This window comes from Hyperoodon ampullatus (assembly GCF_949752795.1).
Source record: "Hyperoodon ampullatus genome assembly, chromosome: 6".
Classification (NCBI taxonomy): domain Eukaryota; kingdom Metazoa; phylum Chordata; class Mammalia; order Artiodactyla; family Ziphiidae; genus Hyperoodon; species Hyperoodon ampullatus.
In genome coordinates this window covers 31,028,695-31,052,294 of record NC_136919.1, presented here as the reverse complement: position 1 = coordinate 31,052,294, position 23,600 = coordinate 31,028,695, and the positions used below count along the sequence as shown (strand labels likewise).

Genomic DNA, 23,600 nt, shown 5'->3' with positions numbered 1-23,600 from the left:
TCAGTAGTCTCTGTCTCCAATCATCAGTCCCAAAGCTGTCCTAGTATTGTTTCATTCCTATGAATCACCTCATACAATTTTTGAAAACAATCCTGGTTTAATGATCCATGTGGTAAATGAAGGAAGTGCTCACATTTTCTAGTGGCAGGTAGAATGGTCTACAGGATGCTGGTAGGACGTTCACTCCAGTCCTGTGTCCATTCGTTCCTCAAGTGTTTTCTTTTTTTTGTTGTTTTTTTTCTTTTTATTTATTTTTGGCTGCACTGTGCAGCATGTGGGATCTTAGTTTCCTGACCAGGGATCGAACCCATGCGCCCCCTGCATTGGAAGCATGGAATCTTAACCACTGGACCGCCAGGGAAGTCCCTCAAGTTTTCTTTTCAATGCTTACTTTACTCACATAGAATGGTTTAACACATTATTCCTCAGAAAATAACTAACTCAAACTAATTTCCTAGCTGATGGGATGGGTGGATCAGATTCCTATGTGAAAGTCAGGACATTTCCTTTAGGTCATACACTTCTATGACAAAAAGACATCAAATATAGATACTTACACTGGACTTAGGCCCTTTCCACCCAATATGGGAACTTCCACCTGTGGTCTCTTCCTTTGCTACTGTGGAAGGTTCAATAGAGCTCTTCTGGGGTTGGGGGGTGGGGAGGAGAGCTGACTTTTCTATTTTCTTCACCAGCCAATTTAGGACATTTCCACTGCTTTCTTCAGCTTGAAAATGTAGGTAATAATTTGATGTCTGACTATAGGTCATGACCCCCTGGAATCAAATCTTAAAAAACCTCAAATTCCTTTAAGGATGTCTGCCTGCTTTTTCAAGGGCCCAGAGGACACTCCATATAGTTGCAGCAAGCTTACCTAATAGTAAGGTGTAAATGTGAAGAAACCCACATGCTCCCTAAAGAAGGAAGGTGATGTGGATGGGGGGAGTGGAGGCACAGTCCCATGGGCAGTGGTCCAAGGCTGCTCTAATTGTGACCAGAAAACACTCAAAACAGGAGGGAACACCTCACTGATTTACGAAGGAGAAAAAAATAACTTTTGAATTTGTCCCCCCAGCATCTGCTCCTCCAACTTTCCACTTAAAATTTTTTGTCAACTATGGACTATGGTAAGTTTGCTAATTTATCACCATCTTCAAATGTTCTTGGTCGTGTTGACGGAGATTTATTTTTAGACAGTGATCTAACTGATAACACTATGCTACAGATGTCACAGCTGAGTGACAATAATAAAGAATCTAGTGTTTTGGTAGATGGATAATTACGGGGATTCCCTATTCATTTCTTCTTGGATTTTCTTGTCCATTGCAAATAATTTGGTACCTTGCCAAAAATTCATCATAGGACACATACATCCTTTCACCTCCAAGGAAAGAAATCTTACTGTCTGGAAGATTCAGTGTTGACGTCCTGTTTTTCATTCAGATTAGTGTGGTTTTGATTTTCAAAGCTGGTACTAAAAGTTTTCAAGTTATAAAAAGGATTCCAGACAACAAGGTCCTATTGTATAGCACAGAGCACTATATTCAGTATCCTGTGATAAACCAAAATGGAAAAGAATATTTTAAAAAAGTATATATATATAACTGAATCACTTTACTGTACAGCAGAAATTAACACAACATTGTAAATCAACTCTACTTCAATTAAAAAAAAAAAAGATTCCAGGTCTGAAATTGGTAAGTACCATCTTAAAAGTAACTTCAGTGGAGGCCTAATCACTACTTTATTTCAAAACACATTATCAAACCAACTTTAGAGCAGCCTCAGACTTGTGTTTGTTAGGCCCTGAGGGGATGGGGGCGGGGTGGAGGATGGCAGTCTGAGGGTCACGAAATTCTATTAGTATTTTAAATGTTCCTAAGTAGGCTATGTGACTTTGAGAGAAAGGTAGTTCATTGCTTTCATAAGCTTCTCAGAGGGGCCCTTGGTCCCCTCAAAAGATTAAGAACATGCTTTTGAATATCAAATACTAAATTCGGGTCTTAGCAAATAAAAATGAAAGATTTCTGAAACATTTGGAAATTACAACGTTTTCATGTTCAGCTAGATCTTGACTAGACCATGAGTAACCTGAAAGCTTTACTATTCTGAATTCCCTGATCTAGAATGTTTATTCCTCAGGAAATCATTTATATTGTAAAACTGAGTATCAAAACTGAAGAGAATAGCCTAATATTTGGGTCCCTAACAATTGTATACCTTTTCCACAAGTTTACTAATGAATACCTTTAAAAAATATCCAACTTAAATCCTGCTCATTTAATTTAGAAAAGTGATAGCTGTTCATGTGATACTGAAATGGAAGCATCATTTGTCTTTTTTTTACACATATAAAAATCAAGGAGATGGGGCAGAAGAAAGGGTACTATAGTATTTCCATAGAAAAGAAAGGTTTTCCACAGAAATTCTCAAGTTTAAAAATGCTGCATTGAAGTTTTTTATAAGAAAGATGTCTTCAAAGATTTAAATCTTGGATTAAAAATTTCCTCTTAAATTGAAACTTCGAGAATAAGAATTTGACTCAAATTTATGAAACGTGAATGGGGGAAAGTGTGCTATTTAAAATTTTTTGGTGTGTACAACATGTTTAGCTTTTTATTTTGTTTTCTAAGTTTGCTAGCTTTATATTTTCCCTTGGCACATTCAAGCATCCTGCTTTTTCACAATTTGGGATATGTGTCATTAAAAAGATGAGCTTAGGGCTTCCCTGGTGGCGCAGTGGTTGAGAGTCCACCTGCCGATGCAGGGGACGCGGGCTCGTGCCCCGGTCCAGGAGGACCCCACATGCCGCGGAGCGGCTGGGCCCGTGGGCCGTGGCCGCTGCGCCTGCGCGTCCGGAGCCTGCGCTCCGCAGCGGGAGGGGCCACGGCAGTGAGAGGCCCGCGTACCGCAAAAAAAAAAAAAAAGATGAGCTTATTCTGAAAGTAGCCACTGTATATGAAGAGTGCCTACTTTTTAAATGGGCTAACATGTATTCCTTAGTACACAAAGATACATGAATATGCATTTAAAGCAAAAGGCATTCTGCACTGTGATTATATAATACACAAAGCTCTGCTTTATGCATTTACTTACGAACCCACAATTTTCCAATATATTCACAGACCACACCTTAAAAACTCTAGGCAAGCCATTATAGTGCACTTTTATCTAGCAGATGGAATATATGAAAAGAATACAGAGATTAACTGTGGCAGGTGCATTGATAAGCCTCCAGATTCTGAGGATTTTGTTTTTGTTTTTTTAAGTAGTGGTAAAAACGCAGTAGAGAACTTACTGAAAGGTGAAAACTTTTAAAGACCTTTCTGAAGGAAACTTCTCAGAGGCTGTATTAAAGGCTATTATTGAAAACTCCAAAAATTCAAGTGAGGTTACTGATGAAAAATAAAATAAAACGTTCAGGTCACCATAATTGGCAGCTCTGGTTTTAGAACTGACCCCAGAATTCTACTTTGAAGGCCAGGAGACCTCTTAAAATGGCCTTTGCTAGCTATTAGTGGTGCTGGTGGAAATGGTCGGGGTCTTGAGGGCACTAACATGGCCTCACAAATATTTGGTGCCTGTAGTTTCCGTAGCTGTTTTAAGGGAGAGGGTGGGAGGAGCATTACTCTGGTTTCAAGGGGCTCAGGACTGCTATAAAAGGGGTCACCTCCTCACCACCCCCTACTTGGGTGAAATCCTGAAACTGCTCTGGGAAGATAAGGGAGCCCTTGGCAGATACTGAGGTCAGTGGTATTGGGAACTGGCAGCTTAATGCCCTTGGCTGAAAAAATGACAAAATTAGAGTAAGGGAGCATCTCTACAAAGGAAAAACTTATTTCCAGCTTAATTTTTAAATAGACTCAGTGAATGCCGCCTCGTCAACCATTATGCAAAAAGTTTAGGAACCAACACACAGTTAAGCTACTTATATTGCAGTAACTTAGGACTTAATTATGCTATAGGATAGGCTAAAAGCTTTGATCCTTAAACATTAAACATTGCATTAAATGGTTTAAAGGAAGAGCCTGCTTTGAGCTGTGCTTGTCCGTGCAGAGATTATACAATCTCAGTGCTCTAGCTAAATTCCTAATGTTTACCTAATGTACTGGTAAGCCTCCCACAGAAGATGGGTCTCTTGGATTTATACTGAAATATAACCTTTTCCCTTCCATATCATATACGGCAGAGCTTACTCTTGAGGCAGGAGCCTAGAAAGTCTAAATCAGGCACCAGAACCTTAATTTTCCAATGGCAGCAACGATCACGATTCTCCTCTCACTGTGATCACCACTGACAACCGCGGATGCTAACTGTAACTCTGGAAGTAGGCGTCCTGAACACAATTTTGAAGATCCACCGCAGACAAAAGACAAGACCCACCACACAGAGTCAGTGGTTGATAAAAGTATTCAGGTAACCACATTTCACAGATAATTTTTGTCCTTCATCTCTTCTCACTTGGGCAGAGATGGAGGCAGTGAGCGAATAGCAATAAGGTAGCCCAGGGCCAGCTGAAGAACGGCTGACGAAGAATGACAGCGGCAGCAGGTCTATCCAAACATAGCCTCAAAACCTTCAAATATCGCTAAAAGCCTCTGTGAGGCTCTCTGAATTGCATCAACGAATGAAGCTCCTGAGAGGGTGATAGTCTATAAGTCAAATATCTCTCTGTGTGTGTCTGTGTAATATATATGCATATCTGCATATATCTACCTATATGGCACACATATTCACTTAGGGGAAACAGCCTGGCAATTAATTTGGAACTCAAATGACATGGTTACACATAGATCATAATTTCTAAACACAATGTTAGTAAAACAAAATTTATTTGTAAAACAGGACCTGTTATATAAAATGGCACACAATCAAGTTATACAAAAATACAAAATTTCTTTCTGATTACAGTTCTAGTTGCGAATGATAATTAGAAAGCATTCCTGGTGGCTTCCAAACAGCTGAGATTGCGAGCATATGGAACAGGGAGCAGCAAGAGTCCATGGTGCTGGGATGGCCAAGTGAGTAGAACCTAATTTCCAAATTCAAGAATTCCACCAGGTCACTTTGGAGGGACACCTCCTAAGATAAGTAGCTCCTGTAATGTCTTCTGTTTTGATACCCAACTTCCATACTTTTGCCAATCCTAAATTTAGTTCCCAGTGTTTCTTAATGTCCACAATCTGTGTGGCTATGAAACAGAAGGTAGTCTGAATTTTCCTACATGATTTGCTCTCTCACCTATTTGGATAATTGTTAGTTACATAATTATATTTATTCCATTTCAAATGATATAAAAGAGTTCAATGATATCGTTTAGTGACATCACATGTTAGAATGTTAACTTCTGGAGAATTATTGTTTCAAAATCGCTACTCTCACAATATTGTTTTCTGTGATCTTGCCAAGACGTGAGCTCCTGTTTCTTTAAAAAAAAAAAAAATTCCGGACTGTTATTGCAAATATTCTGAAAAATCAGAAATATTACATGAGCTTTGAAAAGGAACCGAGGCATTTAGCAAATTTTAGCCTAGCTAGAGTAAAGAACACGGATACTTAAAAAAAAATACAATTTACCTTTTGCAGCAATTTAAAGGTCCAACCCTTTGAAAGGAAGCACATTAGCAAACAGCTGCTTATTAAGCCCTAGTGACATTAATTGTACACATTTCCATAATACCGGTCTAATTCACTGTCTAATTCTGGTAGGAGGCAATGCTTTCTTTCAAAAGATTCTCCTTCCATGGAATGATAAAATGCTGAGACTTTTTTTTTTTTGTACAGAGCCTATATTTAGTGCAATAAGTTTAAAAAATCTGCTCTGAAATATTTACTTTACATTAACAAAAATAGCTTTTTTTAAAAAAATTGTAACAAAAAGGAGTTATCGCATAAACAGATCATGAATTATTCTTAGCAAATTCACTTCTTTTTCTTAAAGCATTCACCATTACAATAAGCAGAACAATGAAATATTAGCCATTCATATCTGGTAAGCTTCAGGAATTAAAAAACCCCCCCAAACCCAAAACCCATCCCCAAACACAAAGAACGTTCAACACTTGAGGATCAAAACATTAACCAATTCTTCAGTTAAACATTGTAGAATTCTGGATACTTAATGAATTGCCAAGGAGAGGAGCACCTGCCAGTATGTTTTCAGAGTTTATAGCAAAAGCATTTGAATAAAATGGCCATTTAGCCCTAAGCCACTGAAGTTCCTCTGAAGCAGAAGCCCAAGTACCGGAATTTTCAATGCTTTGTGTTTCATGTTTCTCTCCTTTTTTTATTCCTTCCAGCATTACTTAGTCTGCAAACCTATACACAGAAACTTAAAGGTTAAACTTGCTGGGTACCCCAGCTTCTTTCAAATCAGGCACACAAATGTGTGGAGGATGCTACTAACGTCAAAATGAAAGAAAGACAAAATATAAGAGAAAAGTTTGCATAAGAAAGATTATCTACCCTTTCCTTTTTTACCTACTCTCTTATAGAAGCATTAGGGTAAACTACAAATACCTGAGGAGTTGGTTACTTTTTAATGTTGGCTGACAAATGCATGAGCTATTACGAAAATTCCCATATTGGGTCCACTTGTATGTTTCTAAAAGGAAAATGACATGGCTTCTTTGATTGGGGAAAACTGAATGGAGTAACTCCTTATCTACCTGAAAGCATATGCCTAGTCTCATCCCACTAGGACTTATGCATCAGTAAAATAAGGTCTTGATTTTATGCACATATCAGGGAAATCACCCTTGAATAAACTTTAGACAGAGAATTCGGTACAATAATTTTACCTAATTTAAATAACTAAAGTTAAAATCTCCTCTAAGTTATTAAAAATGTTAATCAGATATGAATCTTAACATTTCCATTAAGACAATTACAATTGAAAACATTAAATGATGGCAGTTGCCTTGTAAAAGCCACCCGTATGAAAGGAGTACATGTTTGACAAAAATAAGCATAAAAAAGGTATTAAATCCCTGTTTCTGTTCTCTGATTTTGGCTGATTATGTGTGTGTGTGTATATACATATACATATATATACACACATACATATACATATATACACACACACCCACACACACAAATACATAGTTATGTGTATATATTGTTTTGGAATGTCAATGGGTTCCATAACGGTCGGCTAGGTTCAAGCAGAACTTGCTCCCGAAGCCTAGAAAACAAAGTCATACAGAGTATAATCTTAGACAATTACCATTAAAAGGAGATCATGAATGATGTTACAAATACACAGATGGTCACAAACAGCAATAAAGCAAAATGGATTGAGAATCCTTCTCCCCCAAACCTAAATTCCAGGGGCTGAAATTCCTGTGACTGTTGAAAGTCACACTTCGCTCTGGGTCATCTTTGAGATATGCAGAGAATTCATCTCTAGTCTATGTTGCTATAGTGCCCAGGTTTTCCCCTCCATTTTCTCTGTAAGTTTTTCTTGTATGATAGCGAGCAGATTGCCAGATGTCTCTTTCTTACACCTCTACATCACATTTGGTAAATTTTTCTAAAATAATTTTCAAAGATTTATAGAAAGACCTTACAAACCTTCAAAGTTTCCTTAACTAGTGAGGCTCTCTCAAAAAAAAAGTCTAAGAGGAAAACTGGAAGTACTTATGTTTAGTTTAGTGATGCCCTGTCAAATGTAAAAATTTAAACCTCATTTTTCTAAACATTATTTTATAGACTTAAAAAAAACCCATATTAAACTATCCCATTAAGGAGACAGACAGTGAAATCGAACAGCAGTGTTTCTACAGATGCAGCAAAATAGTTATGACGCTGTTAACAGAACTTTCATCTATGGGAATAACATGTGAATTAAACCAAGCAAATACAAATAAGCAATCGTAAATTCTACCAATCCCCAAACTTTAGGAGGGAGTTTCTCAGGTACTTCTTTAGGGACACACACAAGATGGTGGTGGTATTACGGGTCAACTCTTATCATGCATATTTTGAAAGAGAGCAGATTTAGAGGTACTGATATGCTTGAAAGATTTAATTATCCTGTGAGCAACAATTCACACATCTCTCATGGGGACTTTCTGAACCACTTAAAACGTTGTTCTTAGAGATCAAATGCTACAATGTCCAAAGCACCAGAAAAACAATGCACATGGAAGATGTATTTTGGGACACGGCAGAGGGCTTTGCCATTAATCTGCAAGCAACGAACAACATAAAATAAAAGTGGAATGAAGATTTTAATGTGGTGTTTGAATTAAGGGACATTAATTTAAAGCTGAAAGTAATATTAGGGGGAAAAAATTTCTACATTTCTGGCCACATAACCTAGGCAATTCTCCTACTATTAATACCTATGAATCAGGGGTTTAGGTAAGAGAAAGTATACTTGCATTCTGATCTACCACAATTCAGCTATCTTTCCCTCAAGAATAATACAGAAATACATGCCAATTCATGGTCGAAGTAGCTAGTCCTAAACCTCTAATTATTTCTCCCTTTCTTTAAATGCTTGTTACTGAAGAGTGATTTAATGTACACTTCAACCACTGGAAAGACAGAAAAGGGGGGGAAGGGTGGTTTACATTTTAAGATTTTATATGTCTTTTAAAAGTTTTAGGTTTGAAACCTTATTTTCTGAACAATTAGGACAACCAAGCAGTGGCAAGAAGGAAACCTTCCTCATTTTTCCAGGCTATCTTAGGGCTGGCAGAATTTTCACTGTGGTCCCCCCTCAGCCCACATGAAGTAAGAGGGATGCAGAAAGAAAGGGTAGGGAGGCAAGAAACCTGACAGGAGGGATTGGTGATTAGCGCCCCTTCCCTGTTCATCCAGTGCTGTCTGATGCACACTTAAAAATAAGAGTTACATGGCCATTCTACATGTTTTTACTTATGATTAGAGTGATCTGTGCCTTGGGAATATAAACACTGAAGTTTTGACTTTATCATCATCAATGCTATTAAGAGCAACACCAAAATAGGCATTGAATGGGGTTACAGAGAAGAGTTTGTATCTAAACATTCTGTTGAGGCTTTAATGTAGGTTGAATATGCAGTTATTTTGCATATACGTATACCACACCCCCATCCCCACAATGAAGCCATTTCCTTTATTCTTACATACTTAAGTGGGCTTGTTTTATACTACATATTTCTTAAGTTGGACACCTATAAATCAAACCATTTATTAAAGTATAAAGGAGAAAGAAAAGAGAGTCCTCACCTCTCCTTTTTTTGGACATTATATGCAAATAGAAGGCACATTGTTTTAAAATTAAGTGCTTAAGGATGTAGGCAATTATATAATATTCTGAAATAAACATGCTGTTTAAGAATAAAACACTTGTAATACAAGCAGTAATTAGACCAATATAGCTAAAGACATCTGTCGTTATGCAGTGGTGAGGATATATATGGAAAAAGCTACTCAGGATTTTCTTATACTGGTTAACTTTAAGTTGCTTTTTTCACATGAAAGGAGAGTGGTTATATATATCACTGACCAGAGGTAATTTATCTTTCTCACAATTAAGCTGAGGCTGGAGAAGACCAGGTTGTCTTATTGAGTGGGAATGTGGGTGTTGACGGAAATAGCCTTGTTTGCTACTGAAAAATAGCTTAAGAAATAAAGAAAGTACAATCCAGGCAACAGAAGAAAAAGTCAGCAAAGGGGAAAAGACAGCAACATAAACAAACCAATATTAAAAGAAGGCGGGAATATGAATTTCAGCAAGTTGAAAGGAATTGCTATCATCATTTCTAAAATAAGTATCAAACCGTCAGTTCAAGTGCACAACCAAATGTTCAGTCCCATGAAAACTAAACACTGACAGTTAAAAAGAAAAAAATGGAAACTGCAAGTTCATCTCAGGGACAAAAATATCCCCTGCCCCGCCATGAACACTGTTCCTTTCAGCTTACTTTTACAGAAGGTGGTCTCAGTTGTGACAAGAATTCTGCCATCCAAGTGATGGGTAAACACACAAACAGAAAGAGCAGCACGTCCTGCGTGACACAGATCACAAAAGCTTCTCCTGAAGAAGTGCAGTCAGTGAAGAGAGAGAGAGAGAGGAAGTGAAAGTGAAATTCTTGGAGGGCGGCCACCTCCTCATCTCCACCTACCATCGGTTTTAGCTCTCTGGCATCAGCAACACCTCCCTTACCAGCTTCTTTCATTGCTTTCCTACTGTTTTCCACAAACTCCTGCAAAACAGGGACCAAGTTACATAAATTCTTAGGTCCTTTCAGACTTCAGTTGTTAGATGATTTCTAAAGAATATTTACATTTTTGACTCAGTAATGGTAAATGGATGGCCTAAAAACATAGCAATAAGTAATATTTGGTACCACACACAAGAGCAGCTAAATTTGTGGGGATGCAATCTGTTGATATAAAATCTTTTTTCCCACCATTCTTTGTGACAATCTCACTTAGGCTCAAAGACATGTTAGTTCTATCTGAAAGAGAAAATACTGTTCGTTTTTTAGAAAAGACTATTTTTCCACACTTAGAATACTGTCTTATCTGTTGTGTTACTTTTTCCATATCAAGGTTAAATGGAAAAGCAACAACATTTTACTCTATAAGCCTCCTCTTTAAAATAACCCTAGGAGGTAAAAGAAAGCATTGATACTAAGTATAGTATACTGTTTTTACCAAGCCATAAATAAGCTATTTGAAAAAAAAAGTCTATCTGGCCTTGAAATTACTCCATAAAGCAGGAAGACGGGGAGTAACAACCAGAACCAGTGGATAGAAGTAGTTAAAATGGGATTATGCCCTGAAGGAAACATTTCTATCCTGTCAAAGTTTATGGAGCACTTCCTCGTTCAATATCCTCATCATTCTTATAGAGAAAACTAAAATAATAAAAACTATATTTTTTACTCTGCTTTTCTTCAGTGGCTTAAAATGGCTTAAAATGCCTAATCTCCTCCTAAATGCCTTAATCAAAAGAGAGATGATGCTTCTAGGTCAAATTCCATTATGAAAATAATCAGTTAGGATTATAATTGAGATTATGAAAATGTCCAAAATGTAGCTGGTAATGTTCTTAGTAAAAGAGATAATGAGTGCCAAATAGGTCAGTTGAATCACTTAGAATTTTCGAGATCGAAAAAAAAAATCTAGCTTATTTATTAATACATTTATTTTAGATTTAACTAGATAAACCATGTTTCTGGAAGATGGTTTGTTATTTCAAGGTCTAATGTTTAATCTTAAATATTATCCATTCTTGAGATAGGAATATTTTACAGCTTTATTAAAACACATCTTTCATCTTTTTTTTTTTTTTTTTTTTTTTTTATGCGGTACGCGGGCCTCTCACTGTTGTGGCCTCTCCCGTTGCGGAGCACAGGCTCCGGACGCGCAGGCTCAGTGGCCATGGCTCATGGGCCCAGCCGCTCCGCAGCATGTGGGATCTTCCCGGACCGGGGCACAAACCCGTGTCCCCTGCATCGGCAGGCGGACTCTCAACCACTGCGCCACCAGGGAAGCCCTAAAACACATCTTTAATTGGGCAGCATTTGACATTGATACTAGTATTTAAACCATTTTAGAATGGTTTCTAAATTTTTTTAAAAAATTAATTGAGGTTCTAATATAGGGAGGCTGCAGAGGCTACATAACTATAAAGAATCTGAATATAATATCTGTGTAAAGGTTCAGATCTTGACTAATGGAAAACAATACCATCTACCAGTCATGGGTCTGATAATGTGTATCCATTACAAAACTCCTTCAGTTTGGCCTGGAATACTTAGGATAATGAGTTTTAACAGAGCTGACAGCAATAATACTTGGAAAGGTGGTGGATGGAGAAATACAGACAGGCACTACAACCTGGGAAATAAAACTTTTTGTCTTTGATTCAGGAAAAGGCACTTAGAACACCAGCTGTCCAATGTTCCAGTTTAAGGGCTAACGAAGTCGATTCAAGTGTATCTAACTGGAGAGATGGAGAGAGCAGTATGGAATAGTGTGAACTCAGGACTATTAATGGGAAACTGCTCTAGCTAGGTAGATTTGAAATGGTCTCATTCATGCCAAGAGGATCTTCTTCCCTGATTTCCCCAAGACTAACCTCATTCACGGGTGCTGAAGGTTTAATTCTGAATTACTCAGTTTCATATAATGGGAATTAAATACAGAGAATGGTCTACAAAATACTTATATTAGTATTTTTATCCTTAAAGCAGTAGAGGGCATTTGAGGTACTTACCATCAGCACTTTATCCATATAAAATTCTCTGCCTGGGCTCCCATCATTGTATTTTGTATCAATGGCAAAACACAAGAATAATACATCCACTACCATTTCGTAAATGGACAGGAAGCAATGAGCGACTAGGAAAGCAAAGAGGCAGACGATGATCAGAGGCAGCACCCATACTGTGTAATCTTGCTGGTAGTTGAGCAGCATAATCCCAGCCAAACCTGTGCTGCAGACTATCAGCACCTAAAGCAGAGAGAACAAAGATCACATTTAATAACCTCCTGCATAAAACCACTATTTCTTCATCATTTGCAGACTTTACCATTTATAAATGATGGTTGCATGAGTCCATGCCACCTCAAATTAGAAAGCATAATCCATAAATACCCATATACATGTATATGATATAACATAAATATCATCCTTGTCGACACTAAAAATAATCAAGTTTTCCAAATGTTATGCTTGTTTCCTAAGACTTCACTTATTTAGCATCTGTGGCAATTTTTAAGATAAATGTATACACATATTAGAAAAAAAATTATACACAGTTAGCACTCAGAAGAAAATTATTGACATTTCAGGGTATTGCTATGTATTTTTTCTAAGCATTTTTACATATATGAAATAGTATTATATAAACATATCATTAAAAGCTCTTCATTAATATTTATATATCATAAATGTTTCATAAATATGTATTCAGCTACATATTTACATTTTATGGGTGATTTAAAATTTATTTAACCATTCTCCTATACTTGCAGACATATTGTTTTCAGATATAAATAACACTGCAACAAACATCTCTAAGAGCTTTTTCTTTGTTTCATATTTTATTTCACATGGAATATGTGGTGAATTTAATATGATTTGCCATGAAGTGTTGATTTGGACTATTTGTGGAGAAAGAGGTTGCCAAACACACTCATGCTGTAAAAATAAAAGAAATAGTCATTTGCCTACTGTCAAGAACCACCTACTCTGATGCTTCAACACTTGTACATGCAGCACTTTAAATTTTCTGTGTTCCTTTTAATACTTTTTATTTCAGTTTTTCAATAACTCTATGAATGGCTTATGGCAAACATTATCAGCCTCATTTTATAGATTGGGAAACATGCTTAGAGGGGCTAGCTGGTCTGCCCAAGGCCACAGAGTAGAATAAAGAGCAGATACCATTCAAAAAATGGTGTTAAGATGCCAACACCAGTACTCTTTCCAGGTAAAAATTCAGCAAATACTTGGATACTGATATATCACCGTAACAGATTACACTGAATCCTAGCCAGACTCTTCCCCAGCCCTTTACCTGGCCTAGCATCAAGCTTTAAATAACAAAGGAAAAGAAAGAGTTCCCTAGAACCACAGCAGCCTTTCCTTGCCCAGTGCTGAGGACAGGCAGACTGAGAATTCTTCTTTTGCTTTTCCCTCACTATTTATCAACACCAAAACATCTCTCATTCACCATTATCTTAACCAGGAATTATAATGCATCAGAGGATATATTGGTTAAGCTATAAATTGAACACTCTCTCAGATGATTTTAGGGAGCAAATCTGGGTCTGCTCCCCTCCCATGATTTTTTTGTGGCAATATACCTATGAATCTTCTCTCACAGTGACTTATTTTCTGGGGTGATGTCCACAAATAGCTAATTAGGTCCATTTTTTTTTCACTCTTCTGTTTCAATTTTAGGATGAGTTATTTCTTATACTCTTCTTCAATGTTTTTACATCCACCCTATGGGAGAACTCAGCTGCTTTACACTCTCCCTATGGCACTAAAAGTAAAACCACATTTGAAATGTTAAAGTCAATTATAGGCAGAAGATGTGGCTCAGACAAGTAGATGCTGAGACAAAAAACTGTTAAGGTAGAATACTGTCACATGAGAACCAACTTCAAAAACTAGTGACATTTAGCTTAAAACGTCAAAGAAATGTAATAATACTCCCCAATATAATGAAAGGGTATCATGCACTCATTCAAGCAGAGGATACATTAGTGGTTCTCAAACTATTAGAGGGGCTGGAAATCCCTTGGGGAGTTTGTGAATAATGCAGATTCCTGGGTCCTGCCCCCAGAGAATCTGATTGGTTTGATTTAATATGAAGCTCAGCAATATTCATTTTCAAAGAACCCCCGGGTGATTCTTAGAAAGTCCACAGCCTATAAGGAGTACTGCTCTATATCACTGATCTCCATGGTACAGTACACATAGCCAAGAGAAGGTTCAAGAGAATCACCTGGGACTTCTATTAGTATTTCTCATACATTTAAAATTTTACACTTTATAAAGCATCTATTAATGAAAGCTATACATATGTCATTAATAAATAAATGTAAATATATTGGGGAAACATGCTCAAATTATTATTATTATTATTATTTTTTGCAGTACGCAGGCCTCTCACCGTTGTGGCCTCTCCCCTTGCGGAGCACAGGCTCCGGACGCACAGGCTCAGCGGCCATGGCTCACGGGCCCAGCTGCTCTGCGGCATGTGGGATCTTCCCAGACCGGGGCACGAACCTGTGTCCCCTGCAACGGCAGGTGGACTCTCAACCACTGCTCCACCAGGGAAGCCCTCAAATTATTTTTTGGTAACAGGATGTTTGATTTTAAAGGTTTAGACACTCTTGTTATAAAGGATAAATTATTTGTGATGCAGTAGAAGAGATTCACACACAGAGTAGGATGTGAGAAGCAGGAAGAAAAGGATGCTGGTTTTGGAGTCAGAAAGATGTAGTACTGAATCAGAGTTAGAACTTCTTAGTTTTGTGACTCTAAGCAAGTTCACTTAACTTTTCTGAGATTGTTTTTCCATCTTTAAGAGAGACACAATAGGACATACATCCTGTAATTGTTAAAATAAGCATTCTGAAAGCATTTAACATAGTGACTGGCAAACTTAGCTTCTTTCTTTCTTTCTTTCTTTTTTTGTCATCATAAATCTTGCATTTATGATGCCCTTTTCCCCCATGGAACCCATGTTTTGAAAGATTTTGTTTACCAACAAAATAGCATCAACAAGTAACTCATATTTTCATTTTTTAATAATTGAAGCCAGATTAAATTGTCAGCTAGAACATCTAACTGTCATAAAAAGTATTATCAAGTAGAGGTAAAATAATTTCAAACAGAAGCAAAGAAACAAGATTTCGGGGATTCTTTTGGTATAGTTTTATTGGCAATAAATATGTGGTATGCAATATTTATTAGACTTAAAATGCAATACCTATTAGACTTAAAAATGTTTAAAAAGCTTCTAAATCACTATTCTTAATCTTTGAGGACCCTGTAGGCCAGTGATCATAGGTTACAAGCCACTAAACTAGAGGAGCTAAGGTCTCTTCCAAATCTAATTTACCATTCCATTAAATCATTGGGGCTTCATAGAAATGGAATACATGACACTGTCTTTTGTTTTCTTTCTAAAATCAAGGTTTTGAAAATTAAATTTAAAATTTTGAGATATTATGAATTCACGTGCAGTTATAAAAAGTAACAGAATGATTCCATGTACCCATTACCCAGTTCCCTTCAATGGTAAGACCTTTCAAAATTATAGCACAAAGTCACAACCCAGATATTCATACTGATACGACAAAGATACAGAACATTTCCATCACCACAAGCATCCTTCACTTTAACCTTTTCTAGATATTCCTACTTCCCCCCTCCCTATCACTAACTGGATGACCACATATATGGTCTCCATTTCTATTGATATAATATTGTTGTTTCAAGAATGTTATATAAATGGAATCATACAGCACTTAATCTTCTGGGATTGGCATTTTTCACTCAGCATAATTCCCTCAAGATTCATCCAAGTTGTTCCATGTACTAGTAGTTTGTTCCTGACACTTTCATAATGTTTATTATGATCTACCTAGTTGAACTATCTGATCAAAAACTATTTCTGCATACTAGTAGCCATTAATTTCATTAATTGTAATGAAAGAAACTCTTTAAAAGATTTATTGTAGGGCTTCCCTGGTGGCGCAGTGGTTGAGAGTCTGCCTGCCAATGCAGGGGACACGGGTTCGTGCCCCGGTCCGGGAAGATCCCACATGCCGCGGAACAGCTGGGCTCGTGAGCCATGGCCGCTGAGCCTGCATGTCCGGAGCCTGTGCTCCGCAACAGGAGAGGCCACAACAGTGAGAGGCCCGCGTATCGCAAAAAAAAAAAAAAAAAAAAAAAAAGATTGCATTCTGTGATCAGAACTATATTTTTGGAAAAGGAAAACAAGAATTTATCTTAGTATGTTGGAAACCCAGAAGTTTTTTTTTCCTCTTATCTTTCTCCTTTTTGATTTCTCAATTTAAAAAGTGTTTACCTTTCATGGTTTTAAAACTCTTGTTTTTACAACATTAGAAATATTATGTTATTCAAAATTATATTTTTCTGGAGAGCAACTTGGAAATATGTATCAAAAATCCTATTATGTATTTGAACTCATTAATTCCACTTCTAGGATTCTGGCCTCAGGAAATAAGTATTAATGTGGGCAAGAACTGGTATACAAAAGTTTCGCTTTATAATAGTAAAAAATTGAGAAAAGTTCAACTGTAAAAAAACCAAAAAACCCCAGAGGCTTTGTTAAATAAATGATACAACAACTATATAGACATTTTTAATAAAATGAGAAATGCTCATAATATAACACGAAGTGAAAAAAGGGATACAAAACTTCCTTTTCTACCAGATTTTAAATTCTCTTTATTGACTAGTATATAAGCAGCACCCAGAATAGCCCCTAGTACATTACCAGTAGGCACTCTATAAATATTTGTTGAATGACAAAAAGGTTATGATAAACCTAAAGAAAAAATTTTTACAGGTCATTAGGTTGCTGAAAAACTCAAAGCCAATTTTAAAACACTGTATTTTATCTTGTATATATTTTTCCATTATAAGAGAAATGCATACTTAATATAGAAACTTTATCATATCATAAAGTTTATCAACTTTATCAAAGTTTCTATCATATCATAGAAACTTTACCATTATATGATAAAGTGGGGGGAGGTGCTTAGAATCACTCATATTTTCAATATCCCAAAGCAATCGTTATTAAAAATATTTTGAGATATTAATTTTCTTTCTCTTTCTTATGCACATTTTTATGCACATTTTAAAATGGTTCTGTGATGGTCTAGTAGTTTTACTCAGCTTTTCCACTTATTATACACATTATCACATTATAAACTCAATAAAAAACATGGTTTAGGGAATTCATTGGTGGTCCAGTGGTTAGGACTTGGTGTTTTCACTGCCATGGGCCCGGGTTCAATCCCTGGTTGGGGAACTAAGATCCTACGAGCCACATGGGGTGGCCAAAAAAAATTTTTAAAGTTAAAAAAATAAAATAAAAAAACAGGGTTTAAGAGGTGAATAGTCTGTTGATTATTATTTCCAAACTTTACTGTCAGGCAGTACATTGTTTACAATTAGTCACTACTATAAGTAATGCTGTATTTAGAATTATCTCCAGTAGTTTACCATCATCAGAATCAAAAGGCTTTAGGGGGAAGAAAAAAAGGCCCAGGGACAAAATTAATGTCAGTTGAGGCAATTATAGCACACAGTGATTAAAAACTTTGAAGTCAGACAGATCTGAGTCTGAACTCCAGCTCTGCCACATTCGAGTTTTCTAAATTTGGACAACCTACTTAGCTCTCTAAACTTTGGTTTCCTTTGCTGTAAAATGAAGATAATAGTAGTAGGTCTCCTTACAGGGAAGGACCAAATATAACACTTCACATAAAGCACTGCCCTCAGTACCTGGTACTCAGCAAGTGTCTCAATCAGAGTTACTAAAATCATCATCATGATCAAATGTTGCCACTTGGTATAATTTTCTCCCTTATTCTTTATATGTCTTCTTATTTCTCTCTTATTTTAATTGCTCTGCATTATATATGTTTTTATTTTAAGTTGCTTCATATCTTTCTTAGCAATAGGGGTCAATTATAAATACATAAAAAAATGAACAAAAAATCTGAAGCCTTCCTGAGTTAGTCATATAGCACATAAGTAATAGCAATGGTTACTGACAGGGTCAGACCTGTACTCATTCGTTAACATGAATTAACTCATTCAATTTTTACTATAAAACATTTCCTCTTATTGTTAAAACATGACAAAAACAAATCCAGGAGTCATAACGTATGTTTAATTACAAATTTTCAAAATAACTATCTGTATGGTTTTATAATTCTTTTTAGATGACAATTGCCTGAGAACTTAAAACTACATTACACAGTGCTAGTCAATGCCTTTCTACATCAAATATTTAATTTCCTTTCAAAAACATTTTAAAGGCACAGTGGTTGGAGTAACTTAAGTGTTCAGCAGTAAGAGAATAGCATTTGATGGAACAGTGGCCATCATGATAATGAGTAATTATGAAGATTATCAAAGTAATACAAAAAATGTATATGATAGAATATGAAGTGAAAAATAGCAGAAGAAATAGCTATGTATACTAGGATTGTTATACTATAGAAATATAAGCCTGTGAAAAAACACTGGGAGGGAATATAAAAATAAGTTATTAGGTTATAGTGGTGGTGCCATTTTCTTAACTCAATCTTTCAAATTTTCTGAGTATTTTATGGTTTGAAATATAGATACAAAGATAAAGTGAGTCCTCAATTATAATGTTATCTAATATTTTGCAGATTTTAATAGCACAGAATAGAAAAACACTTTTGAGGACAGTTAGGTCTCATTCCCTAACAGCTCTATTTTAAGGGGTTTATATATAGTAACGATGACGGCTAATATTCATCAAGAACTTGCAATGTGTCAAGCACTATCTTAGGTACCCTACACGTATTAATCAGTCTAACCCTCAGAGTTCTAGGGGTTTGGCACTATTATTACCCCAATTTCACAAATGGACAAACCGAGGCACAGAGTGGTTATATACCCTGCCTCAGGTCACACAGCTAGTCAGGCCAGGATTTAAATCCAGGCAGTCAGGCTCCAGATGCAGTGCCCCTAACCATTACATGGACTGTTTCTTAATTCAAAATATGTAATGGGCAAATTACTTAACTGCTCCATGCCTCAGTTTCCCCATCTGTAACATGAAGATAATAATAGTACTTCCTTTACAAATTTATTATGAGGATTAAATGAGCACAATACATGTAAAGTACTTAGAACAGTGCTTGACACATATTAAGGGTTTTGTAAGTGCTTGCTGTATATTATGTGACTTTTAGTTTTTTTGTGGGCTACGTATATTTTTGAAATTAAAGAGCAACTATATGCATATGAAAAAATTTACTGTCTGTCTCAGATAATATACTTGGTCTTATTACCTTGCCTAGGAATAACATGAAATCCCCCACTGTGTTGATGGCAGCTACTCGCAAAGCATTCTCCACGAGAATGACAAAGGCATCCTTCGCTGAGGTGCAGAAGTTGGTGCTGTTGATAGCTGTGGCTGTGTATGCATTCTGGACAAAAAGCAAAAACAATTTTTCATCAGTAAATGTAATCTTTAAGATTTAAACCAAACATAGTTAAAGCATAGCTTGTAAAACTATTTCACAGTTAAACCCATGGCTTTGGTGAGGTACAGATTTAGATTAAGCACAAGGAAATATGAAACATTAAAAAAAAACCTGATATGGTAATGAGAGCTTCTCATTTGGCCTAGTTTAGGTCCTTTAAAAACATTGATATTTATTAAAAAACACATAAACCTTTCCAATATCCATTAACTTCTTCCATGTATTAGTAAATCAAATCATAATTTAAACTTGCCTAGATATCTTGGGTTCATTACCATGCATATCAGTGATGCATTATTACCACTTCAGTGATGCATTAAAAGCTGCGCGCACGCGTGCGCGCTGCGCGCGCGCGCGCGCACACACACACACACAAACACACACACAAAGGCATCAGATTGCTGTGCTGCTTTATCTGGAACACCTCCTCTTTGATACTTTCTTCTATGCTGTCTTATCTCATAGTTCTTGCAATAGACAGCTGTCTGTTGCCAAGCTTATACCCCTCCCTCGTAGGGCAGGATCCTAAATCCCCTTTAAGAAAACAGACCTTCCCCATTCTCTTGGAGTCTGAGTGAAACTGACACTACCTCCAGCTCTTGGGGTGGGCCTTGGCTGATGTAAGCCAATCAACATGTTCTACCTACAACAACGGATTCAGGGATTGGTACATAAACTAATCAGAGCCTATGAAAGTAAAAGATGTTCCCTGGAGCTTCTGTGGGAAAAAAAGAAGTTTTCTTTCTCTTCCATAGGTGCTCCTGACAGAGCAGCTCTCTCATTTTTCTGGACAGCAGGGTGTGAGGGTACGAATTGCCATGGCTGTTTTGCCAACGTAATGGAAGTCAGAACAGAGAGAGGAACCAGGTACTCGCATTGGGTGACAATGTTTGCATGATTAGGAACTAGCCAGATTCTGGACTTCTTAGTTATTGAAGCTAATAAATTGCTAAAAATCTCTCCCTTCTCCTCTCTCCCCCACCCCCTTCTCACTTTTGCTCTTTTTTAGGCCAGACTGAGTTGGTATATGATAGAATATGAAGTGGTCATGTTTTCTTTGACCACTCAGACTTTTTCCTTCTTTTTTACATTGCATTCTAGAACAGCATTGGCATTTTCTGGGAAATGTGAATAAGTAACATAACATGAAATATGTCTGAGTCTTAGAAGGGAACGTATACCTACTTTGGAACTAAAACTTACCAAGAGGGAAGGAACCCAGCCCCATCCATCAACAGTCAAGAGGATTAAAGTTTTACTGAGCTCTGCCCACCAGAGCAACAGTCAGCTCTACCCACCACCAGTCCCTCCCATCAGGAAACTTACACAAGCCTCTTAAATAGCCTCATCCACCAGAGGGCAGACAGCAGAAGCAAGAAGAACTACAATCTTGTGGCCTGAGGAACAAAAACCACATTCACAGAAAGATAGACAAGATGAAAAGGCAGAGGGCTATGTACCAGATGAAGGAACAAGATAAAACTCCAGAAAAACAACTAAATGAAGTGGAGATAGGCAACCTTCCAGAAAAAAAATTCAGGATAATGATAGTGAAGATGATCCACTACCTCAGAAAAAGAATGGAGACAAAGATCGAGAAGATGCAAGAAATGTTTAACAAAGGCCTAAAATAATTAAAGAACAAACAAACAGAGATGAACAATACAATAATTGAAATGAAAACTACATTACAAGGAATCAATAGCAGAATAACTGAGGCAGAAGAACCGAGAAGTGACCTGGAAGACAGAATGGTGGAATTCACCACCATGGAACAGAATAAAAAAAAAAGAATGAAAAGAAATGAAGACAGCCTAAGAGACCTCTGGGACAACATTAAATGCAACAACATTCGCATTATAGGTGTCCCAGAAGAAGAGAGACAGAAAGGACCAGAGAAAATATTTCAAGAGATTATTGTCGAAAATCTCCCTAACATGGGAAAGGAAATAGCCACCCAAATCCAGGACGTGCAGCAAGCCCAATACACGACAAACCCAAGGAGAAACACACCAAGACACATAGTAATCAAATTGGCAAAAATTAAAGACAGAGAAAAATTATTGAAAGCAGCAAGGGAAAAACAACAAATAACATACAAGGGAACTCCCATAAGGTTACCAGCTGATTTCTCAGCAGAAACTTTACAAGCCAGAAGGGAGTGGCATGATATAATTAAAGTGATGAAAGGGAAGAAGCTACAACCAAGATTACTCTACCCTGCAAGGATCTCATTAAGATTCAATGGAGAAATCAAAAGCTTTACAGACAAGCAAAAGCTAAGAGAATTCAGCACCACCAAACCAGCTCTACAACAAATGCTAAAGGAACTTCTCTAAGTGGGAAACACAAGAGAAGAAAAGGACCTACACAGACAAACCCAAAACAATTAAGAAAATGGTCAAAGGAACATACATATTGATAATATACCTTAAACGTGAATGGATTAAATGCTCCAACCAAAAGACACAGGCTTGCTGAATGGATACAAAAACAAGACCCATATATATGCTGTGTACAAGACACCCACTTCAGACCTAGGGACACATACAGACTGAAAGTGAGGGGATGGAAAAAGATATTCCATGCAAATGGAAATCAAAAGAAAGCTAGAGTAGCAATACTCATATCAGATAAAATAGACTTTAAAATAAAGAATGTTACAAGAAACAAGGAAGGAAACTACATAATAATCAAGGGATCAATCCAAGAAGAAAATATAACAATTATAAATAAATATGCACCCAACATAGGAGCACCTCAATACATAAGGCAACTGGTAACAGATCCAAAAGAGGAAATCGACAGTAACACAATAATAGTGGGGGACTTTAACACCACAGTTACACCAATGGACAGATCACCCAAACAGAAAATTAATAAGGAAACACAAGCCTTAAATGACACAATAGACCAGATAGATTTAATTGATATTTATAGGACATTCCATCAAAAAACAGCAGATTACACTTTCTTCTCAAGTGTGCATGGAACATTCTCCAGGATAGATCACATCTTGGGTCACAAATCAAGCCTCAGTAAATTTTAAAAAACTGAAATCATTTAAAGCATCTTTTCTGACCACAACGCTATGTGATTAGAAATTAATTATGGGGAAAAAAACGTAAAAAACACAAACACATGGAGGCTAAACAATACGTTACTAAATAACCAAGAGATCGCTGAAGAAATCAGAGAGGAAATCAAAAAAAACTTAGAGACAAATGACAATGAAAACACGACGATCCAAAACCTATGGGATGCAGCAAAAACAGTTCTAAGAGGAAAGTTTATAGCTATACAAGCCTACCTCAAGAAATAAGAAAAATCTCAAATAAACAACCAAACCTCACACCTAAAGGAACTAGAGAAAGAAGAACAAACAAAACCCAAAGTTAGTAGAAGGAAAGAAATCATAAAAATCAGAGCAGAAATAAATGAAATAGAAACAGAGAAAACAATAGCAAAGATCAATAAAACTAAAAGCTGTTTTTTTGCGAAGATAAACAAAATTGATAAACCATTAGCCAGACTCATCAAGAAAAAGAGGGAGAGGACTCAAATCAATAAAATTCGAAATGAAAAAGGAGAAGTTACAACAGACACAGCAGAAATACAAAGCATCCTAAAAGAATACTATAAGCAACTCTATGCCAACAAAATGGACAACCTGGAAGAAATGGACAAATTCTTAGACTGGTATAACCTTCCAAGACTGAACCAGGAAGAAATAGAAAATATGAACAGACCAATCACAAGCAATGAAATTGACACTGTGATTAAAAATCTTCCAACAAACAAAAGTCCAGGACCAGATGGCTTCACAGGTGAATTCTACCAAACATTTAGAGAAGAGC

General features: G+C 36.7%; 1 protein-coding gene across 2 annotated transcripts in view; it reads right to left on the bottom strand.

Moving 5' to 3' along the window:
* Positions 1-23,600, bottom strand: part of SLC44A1 (solute carrier family 44 member 1) — a gene marked incomplete at its 3' end in the record, with an annotated part of 204,700 nt that overhangs the window by 40,452 nt on the left and 140,648 nt on the right. Inside the window, exons 13-15 of one of the 2 annotated variants that reach the window (XM_079707177.1) lie at positions 19,549-19,686; positions 12,218-12,454; positions 10,116-10,196 (exon numbers count right to left, since the gene is read on the bottom strand). In XM_079707177.1, the coding sequence (XP_079563303.1) occupies positions 10,116-10,196; positions 12,218-12,454; positions 19,549-19,686 (456 nt within the window). Of the gene's footprint in view, positions 1-9,905; positions 10,197-12,217; positions 12,455-19,548; positions 19,687-23,600 lie in introns of those variants that run through there. The other variant, XM_079707176.1, reaches the window with a different exon arrangement.